General features: G+C 35.6%; 1 protein-coding gene across 1 annotated transcript; it reads right to left on the bottom strand.

Annotated features, from left to right (window-relative positions):
- Positions 1 to 5,020: 5,020 nt before the first annotated feature.
- LOC103809685 (ryanodine receptor 2-like) lies at positions 5,021 to 8,688 on the bottom strand. The gene is made up of 4 exons (XM_009082539.1): positions 8,581 to 8,688; positions 7,579 to 7,679; positions 6,025 to 6,076; positions 5,021 to 5,669 (listed from the first exon to the last, which is right to left on the bottom strand). Exons 1-4 carry the CDS (start codon positions 8,584 to 8,586, stop codon positions 5,574 to 5,576), a joined length of 255 nt encoding a protein of 84 aa, XP_009080787.1. The 5' UTR covers positions 8,587 to 8,688; the 3' UTR covers positions 5,021 to 5,573.
- Positions 8,689 to 9,116: the final 428 nt, after the last annotated feature.

The following is a 9,116-nucleotide window of genomic DNA, read 5'->3' as shown; positions in this document are numbered from 1 at the left end:
ATTATCTACTTTGGAGTTTGCTGTTAGCGCTTGGTACCGGAAAGTCCCTAACTATGCTATATTTGCATACTCTTTAGGTGCTAATGATTATTCAGTCAGGTAAAGATTTGGAACAAGACATAATGATTTCCAGTCTGTGACACTCCAGAGGGCATCTGAGACAATTTGTAGAAGCAAAATTTAAACAAGAAACATTTCTTAAATTGCAAAGGACTAACAGTTAGGAAAATTATATTGGCTTTTTCTCTGAAGCAATCCAGGATTATTTTGGCTTTTGTATATAATAACTTCCAAGTACTGCCAAGTATGTGATATTAACCTCTTGTTATGGGGCAGAAGCCTGAGCAAACAGAAATTGCCTCATTACAGTCAAGAATAATGAAGGCTAAACCAGGGACAGGCACATTCTGAGTTTATGGATCCATCTTTAAACCCTTATATTTAAATTATTATTAATTAACTGAACTTGCCTAAGCATAAAGAACCAGTGAAGAAAAGAAATTCAGTTTCTGTATTTCCTGTCCCACTGAAAGGTTTCTCCAGGTGTGCACAGAAACCTATAAACCACTATGCTCTAAAACGTGCTTCAGATAAAGATAAATAATAAATTTACATACCACTTCAATTTGCTTAAAGCAAGGATAATAATATTTTTAAATAGCTAGGAACTATACTGAGTTTTGATGTTCCTTATGGCTTCCTTCCAACTTGAGATATGATTAATATTCAACATCAACAACTTGGCTTATTAACACTTTATGCTAATATTGTGAAGCACTTGGAAACAGCTCAGTAGTTACATCAAAACTAAGAAGCCACTTAATCTAATAGAGACTGTAGATACCTAAAAACTCCACCTTAGTTTACTCAGTGCCTGAAATTTTATACTCTTTGAACAGAACCAAGAATCAACTGCCTTCTATATGGTTCAATCATACTGCTAATTTATTTCCTATTTCCTAGTCAATGGATATACTTCTTTCCTTCCATTACAATGGACCATGTGGGAAAAGGAAATGCCTTCTTGTCAGCACCGAGCAGCAGCCCAATTAATTTAACTTGAATTTGTTCTTACAAGGAAGTGTCTGCAAGTGTCTGTGAAACAGCAGGTATAGCAGTATGCAATCAGCTACCAGAGGACAAAGGCAATAATGCAACTGAGAAAACACAGATGGTCAGTTGTCCTCCTTTCCCTGGAACTGGCATGGATGGGAAGGGACTCCTTCAGAACTGGATGTAGTTAACATAGCTTGAGCATGTTACACAGGAAGGAACAGCAGCCTCACTGGATGCCACTGTCCAAGCCAGGGTATAGCAGTATGCAATCAGCTACCAGAGGACAAAGGCAATAATGCAACTGAGAAAACACAGATGGTCAGTTGTCCTCCTTTCCCTGGAACTGGCATGGATGGGAAGGGACTCCTTCAGAACTGGATGTAGTTAACATAGCTTGAGCATGTTACACAGGAAGGAACAGCAGCCTCACTGGATGCCACTGTCCAAGCCAGATGTGATCCATTCCCTTCCTGCTTTGATTTGCATGACAGGAACAGTACAGCTCAATGCTGAGAATAAAATTTTCTTTACAATTACTGCAATTAACCTCCAAAGAAGCATAACAGCAGGTCATGACTCTTCTTCCATTTATTCACTAGTAGTTCTTGCAATATTTAAAATAATTTCATAACTTTCAGTTTCATCTTTCTATTCCTTAAACTGCAAGAAGCAAAACAGTTGATGTCTTCGTAGGATACAGTGTGTCCACTTACTAGGAGCTCCTTAAGGAGTTTGTTATTCCTAGATATTACCTAGCTTCACTATCTGCCTTATCACACCAAGATTTTATAAACACTCAAGATAAATTATCCATCTTTTATTACAATTTTAACACAGTGAAATCAGGTCTCAGCCACTTTTCCCAATCAATTCAAATTACTTCCATATTGCTGCCTTTTCTTTACAAAACCTTGAGGCCTCCTGTCGACATAATTATCATAAGCTAAATTAAAACAACCCTCAGACTTTGCTGAATTCTACCTTCTGACACCATGTATTACAGAAGATGAAGCTGTAGGAATCACAAGATTTTAGCATAGTGTCACAGGAGTGTTACAGATCTGAGTTAATGCTCAATACCTGCTTTTAAAGCAATTCATAGCGTTGTTCTAACATATCACAAACGCTAAACAGGAAGGTGAAAATATGTTAGTGCTAGTTAGGTACTTCTTATGCTTATGAATGCAGAGTGGTTAAATAGCAGGATATTTTTCTTTCAGAGACACAGACTGGAGAAATAATTCAAACATGCATCTTCATCTGAAATTCAAACACAGCAAGCTACAAAAATGCTAATAGTTTCCAAAGATTAAAAGTAATATTTTCTAAATCTCATACACTACATGAATATTGATCAAAAAAAGAAAAAAAATATTTGTAATGAGCATGAGGGATTTTATGCAGCAGTAGGTTACTGGAGGAAAGAAAAAAAAAAAAAAAGAAACAACCAGAAAACCAGAATACACTTCAAAAGAGCTTGCCTCCTACTACAAATAACCTAGCCAGTAGGCAGCTGATGAACCTCTCACCATTATCTATTCTGTTCCTGATATTAATCTGCTGTAAACTTGACTTTCCTGTCCATATACTCCACCTATGTATAGCATCCTGTCTTTAGGTCAGGGTTTCAGCTCTTTAAGGTTAGAGACTATAGTTTTGTTATGAACAGGTATGGCAGGTGACACTATGAGAACTAAATTCTTGGTTTGGATCATGAAGCTCTTAAGTAGCATAAACTCATTATTTAAATAAATCATGAAAACTGTAAAAGTTAATGTATATGTATCTAAAAGAAAACAAAGAAAACACTTAATAAAAATTCTCATTTTCGACCTTTTTTATTTTAAAAAGCTATTTTTAGAAAAGTTTATCTGTGAATTTTCTAGACATTGTCTAGCATTGCAAAAAATTATTTAGAAGTCTTAAGAGTTTAGGGAAAATCTAGATGTTCCATACCTTTCTTTCATATTCTTTATTACTCAAGCTTTTTTCATCTAATCATTTTTTCTTTTACTTCAGAGCTTTCCATGATCTAATTCTCGGTGTGTGGTTCTGTTTTTTCAGTGTATTCAACTCATGTCATTTTCTTCTGTCCTCCTAGCACTACATAAAGAACAATTAACCAAAACCTTTTAATTTATTTCAATTTCAAAACTGCACGATCCAGAATTATTTAGCCATCCTTTCAGTGTTTCAAAGGTTCTTATTTAATATATATCTAGGAGTTATTTAGCCTATATATAACTGCAATTTCTACTAAGCAACACAGCAACTACATCTTGCATGAAGTCTTGTAGCGTGTACACACTGAGCTTTTCCCCCTTACAGTTCAGAAATTTTAATACTTTTTTTCAGGAAGACTTTTGCTCAGGTCTTCCCATCCAGCACCAAAATGTATTTTTCATACCTATAAAGAAACTGTTTGCATCACCATATAATCAGTAGCTCTCATACTAAAAACCTCTAGTGTATAAGTGTGGCTTCACGGATATTTGTTAAACAGCATACTGGATTTAATAGCAAGGATGCTCCAGGAGCTTTGTGTCTTCAAACTTGAGGTTAAAGAAACATGGCACTTTTATTCTGGTATTTACCTAACAAGTCTATTTGAATTTGTTCTCAAGACAAAGGGAAATATCTGTCAGAATCATTAGCTACATATTTCTTTACAAAATGTGCAAAACCAAAATAGTGTGCATACCTGTGTGTCAAACAACAACAAACCTCGTGTTCTACAGCCAAAACGAAACATCATTGCAATCCATCATTTCTAAACCCCAGAAAGGCTCATTAAAGGTGTTTTATGAAGTTGTTCCAAATACAGAGGAAACAGCTGGAATGAACCTTCCAGACTGGGCGTGGGTGGTTTAAAACCTGAATACAAATTGAAGCTGCTGTACCTGCCCCTTCCACCATCACTGGCCTGCCCAGCCTCTGGCCTCAAATCTTGCAGAATTTGAGAGAATTTAAGCAGCATCAGGATACCAATTGCAGCAATGTTCAGTCTGCTGAACTGAAAGCCTGCCTTTTAAGAATACAGTTAGTATTTTTTATAGGATTATTTCTTCAGCTATCATTTTTTTCTAAGTTCTAACTGAATATGAATATAGTCAATTTATTTTATGACAAAACTGTCACCTGTACAGAAATGAGGTGGAGCAACAGTACAGCAAGAATTCCAAGAGAAAAAACCTAAAACAATACCAAAACCTTTCATTAAGGAAATAGCAGCTTAATCCTGTTTGGAAGTGGGTGCAATTAATTCAAGGATTAATAAAAAGACTCTAACAAAGACCTCAAATGCTACCAAAACCAGCTTGTTTCCATTCTGAATGTCTCTTTTTATTTGTAAAGACTGGCATTACAATTGAAAAGGACTCAAAATGGAGTGATGTACACATCATTGGTGTTTCATGATGCAAGTGATGGAGTCCCTGAATGGATATTGCTTCAGCTTTGCTTTTAAAAAATAATTTAACAAGAAAATCTTCAACTCCACTATCGATCACAGGTGGCAGAAATGAAAGAAAGAAAAAAAAAGAAACCAAAATTACTGTCAAATTCATAACATATACATTGTTGGTTGATGACACGATCCAAATGTACAATAAAGCCCACAACACTTTATTACTATGGATATAATTATTGTGAATGTCTTTTCATGTTGATCAACTTGTCTCTGAAGGTTGGTTTTTTGATTGTTTTAAACTTGCATAATAAACATGCAATGAAACATTTCTTGTTAAAGTGGTTTTTTTGCAGCTGTCTTGTATTCATACAAAGATTTCATAAAGTTGCAGTGTTGTATCAGAGCATTACCAAAATAAGAGCAAAAGCTAAAGAGGAAGGTAAATGTGAAGTGAACTTGATGAGAATAACCTAATCTTGTCCTGAGACACTCCAGTCTTATGAAAAAAAGATGTGCACAATCAAATCCCTTCCTCCCAGACCCACCAAAACCACAAAATAAATATTAACTTGGAAGAAAGGGAAGACATAAAGGAAAAAAAATATGATGTCATCATGCACTCATCTTCTGCATAGCTCAACCCACATATAGTAAGGCACTATTTCCCACAACTTAGTGTCCACAACAATCTTTTACAGTGCTCTGTGAACTACATATAGTTCCTTCCAGGATGATGAAATAAACAGACTGAATGAGTGTTGCTACCATGTCACCCCATATGTGATCTTACAAACAAGGGCATCATCTGGCAGTTTCAGAAATAAGCTGTCTCAAGTCTCTTCTTGTGTGTGCATGTTATGTATAGGGACATCTTTTGTGTGTGCAAGTGGTTGGTTCATTTCCAGAGTTGCTGTAATTTTTCATTGTTCTTTACTCCAGTGTTCTCAAAGCAAATACACAAGAAAATAAAAGAGCAGTTGGATCATTAAAAACAGAGCTTTGGTGCTCCAAAAAGCACACAGCTTTGGGGATTTAAGAAATCTGTTAGACATTCCCAAAAGAGCTGGGAAATACATGGACATTTTTGTCCAGAAATCCTCATCTCTGCTTAGTTGAGCTGGTCTTCATATTGTTTTCGGAAGCAATCACCAGCAGGGAAAAACTCCCAGCACCGTTCTTGATACATTTTCCATACATAGGATTCCTGAAAGAAACACAATTTACATAATTTAACATGATTTAATGAGAAAGTATCAACTGTGACTTTTTTTTTCTCTTTTATTTATATACTGCTTCACTTTTTTGATTCAACCCCCTGCACAACTTAAGAATAACAGGTCAGATAACAACATAGGAATAGAAAGTGCTATAGAAATTATACTCAATCTAACATTGAGCAACCTAAGAATCCTCGAAATTGCTTAGAAGAATGAGACGTTCCACACCATATAGGCAGCTATTCACTAGAAAACACTTCATTTTTCCAAGACTGAATGATTTCTATTTTAGAATCAGTCTTATTTAATAAGTGCTGACATTCATAGAGTTGTTCAACCTACCTGTCCTGTATGCTCTGTTTCATCTTTGTTAATAAGATACATCAGAAAAAACCTACAAGCAAAGAAACAGCTATTATGAATACAGTATTTGGAAACATTAACCAACCCACATGGAGGTGGATAGTTTTCAGAAAGTACAGTGATCATGCTGTTCATGCACTTATAATTTCCAGAGTTCTATTTATGATATTCTAAGAGAGATTAAACACACTTTCCTGACACTGTTGACATCCAGTCATTGTTCAATGAGTAGTATGCTAAAATGCAAGCGATTCAGTTTGATTTACAGTAGTTAGCTAGCAACTTGGTTTAAATTAAGATTTTCTAAGATTTCTAATCTGAAAATTATTATAAAGATTTTCTTGCCAATGAAAACCCACTTGGAAGCAGATGGTCACTGGAACTTTCTTTTTTCCCTCTTCCCTCAATGAATAAGAAATGCTGAAAATGTTTAAGAGGATTCTCTTACTGAAACTATAGGATGGAGATATTTTAATAGTGTACAGCAACTCAAGATGAGCATCAAAGAACTTGTAATTTAAAAAACCCCAACATTAGTGTTGGGGGTTTGAGAAAGGTGACATTTGCTAGGTGATAATTTCAAAATTTCACTCATAACAGACATTCTCTCTAAACATATGTAAAAACACAAAATATGACCATGCACAAAAGTAAGGAAACACAATGCCTCAGGACAACACACTTTCAGTAAGTAAGTTACAGTATGTTATTTGTGCAGCACTTAGTAAGTAGGAATAAAATCCCATATGATAGTGCTTTCAAGGTATTTTGTATGCACAACTATTTTTTATAGCGATGTTTGACTTTACACTCATTATTGTGTGCACGTACAAGTGCTACTTTATAGACATAAAGTTACAACCCATCCCCTGCTTCATACTGGCAGCTTTGTATAAAATACATTCTGGCACTGGATTTTCATATATATTTGATGGGAGAGGAACAGCATGATACAGTGGTTGTAGACCTGATAATTGGTTTTATTTCCAGATATTAAAAGATTTGACTTTAGTGGTCACTGATGCTCTGCTTGGATTTTCCAACGGTGGACCTGATGCCCTTAGATGATCCCTCCTGGCTCCAGCTCCTCGTTCCAGTTCCCCTATCTCCCTTTGCCTTGGGTTCTCTTGGTCACCCTTAGCACCCCACTCAAAATATTTTGTTCAGTGTAAATTTTCCCCTTTTTGTCTTTGCTTGTTCACTTTCTCCATCAGTCTCCAGGCCAGGTCACACTGCTTCTCTATACCTTACACAGCACATTAAACTTTACAATGCCTCCCCAGACACATACGAAGTTCCAGTTTCCATCTACAAGCTCACACAAATGTGGTGTGTCACAACCATGCTGGAAATCAGGATATGAAATTTGTTCATTCCTTGCTGCCATTGCCACAGAATTATATATTCAGACAGCATGAGTGCACATCAGAGCCAAACAGTACTGACTCTTACTTATGCAATAGAGTTAATCAGGTACTTGCAGAGGCTGCAAGGGTCATGAGTTAGTGAGGACTTCATCTTTACTGTACTCACAAATAATTGGCCAAGTTGTGCTCCTGTAGTGTGTGTGTTTCAAAGCCATGGGGCACTGTATCAAAGTAGTCATTTCCTATTCCACAGATAAAGCACTTTGTCTAAAAGAAAAGAATACAGAGCACTTCAACACTATACATAACCCTTGCCCCTCACTGAGAAAAGGCCAATAAAAAATGTAACAACTTCCTTGAAAATAGCAATACATCATATATAATATGTGTTGAACAAAAAGGCATTTCTTTTAAGCATCAAGACTGGATACCTCAACCAAGACACTTGAATAGAAGCTTAACTACCATCAGAATAGTTTCTGACTGTTTTGCCAGCTCTAAGCGAACAGGTATCAGGAGATGGAATGGCATACAAAGGTCACAGCTGACATTTTTATTTTTAACACTAAGGAGCACTTACTGTAACACACTGCAATATTGTTGTACTTGTCCAGCTGAAACTGAATATGCTCAAAATTTAGATTACAGAACACAGTAGGGTTGCAATACTTTTCTGAGTTCTTGCATTTATACTTCAATAACAGAATAAAAAACCACAAAGAACAGGGTACTTTCACTCATAGATTAACCAAAGAAAATTACGTCTGAGACAAACTGCAACATAACAGTGTTAACATGTTGTGTTAAAAACCTCCAGTTTGAAGAGCTGAAATGCTACTCAGATCCTGGATGTTAGCATAGTATTCTCTTTATAAAATTGCCTAAAAATTAATTTTATTGCATACTAACAGGACTACTTATGCAAGCTCTTATATTTTAATAGATTAAAAAAAGTCAATTAAAAATACCTCTCTTATTTTTTCCATCTAATGAATCAAGATGTGAGATTAGAATCACATCCAGGACATTGTATGATATTGGACCATGTACATGACTGTAGTTTCCACTTATTTTAAAAAGGTGTTCCCTAGCTAGATCACATTTTGTTCAAAAGCACATATTTCTGAAGCCTGAAAATAGGTATAGTTCAGCAACTTGATGTTCTTACCTCCATGTCTTCCTTTACTTGCTCTTGCTGATCTCTTAACTCACCAAAAGCATCAATAATTAAACCTAAGGTTTAAGTTAAAATGATAGTTAATCTTCAAGAAAAGAACTGTGACAAAGAATATTTGGAAATCCAGGGATAACATAACTCCGACAAAGAATATTAAATGAGGATCTTATGCAGAAGTAATAGAAGCCAATATATATTCCAAAGACAACAAAACCAGCTCAGTATATAAATAAAAATTAGCAAGTCAAAGAAAATAGCTGGCAATACCATTTTGAATTATAAATTAGGACAAGCAGACTTCTGCTTTATTTCCAGTGCTCTAATCTTGACTTAGTACATTAAGATATATTTGGTTTTACAGTGATTAAGGCCTTACTGTAGGTTAAACAGAGTTCAGAGATTTATTTCATGGGAGAGCCCAGAGCTCTGTACATCCTTTCTCATTATGGCTGTCATGTAATACAAGGTTCCACTGTCAGAGCTCTACAGAAGTAAGGGGTCATTTCAGGGAGATACAGAAAAAAAAA

The sequence above is a fragment of the Acanthisitta chloris genome, unplaced genomic scaffold (genome assembly GCF_000695815.1).
Source record: "Acanthisitta chloris isolate BGI_N310 unplaced genomic scaffold, ASM69581v1 scaffold10609, whole genome shotgun sequence".
Lineage (NCBI taxonomy): Eukaryota > Metazoa > Chordata > Aves > Passeriformes > Acanthisittidae > Acanthisitta > Acanthisitta chloris.
Note: the sequence above shows the minus strand (reverse complement) of the source record. Positions and strands in the feature narration are given on the sequence as shown.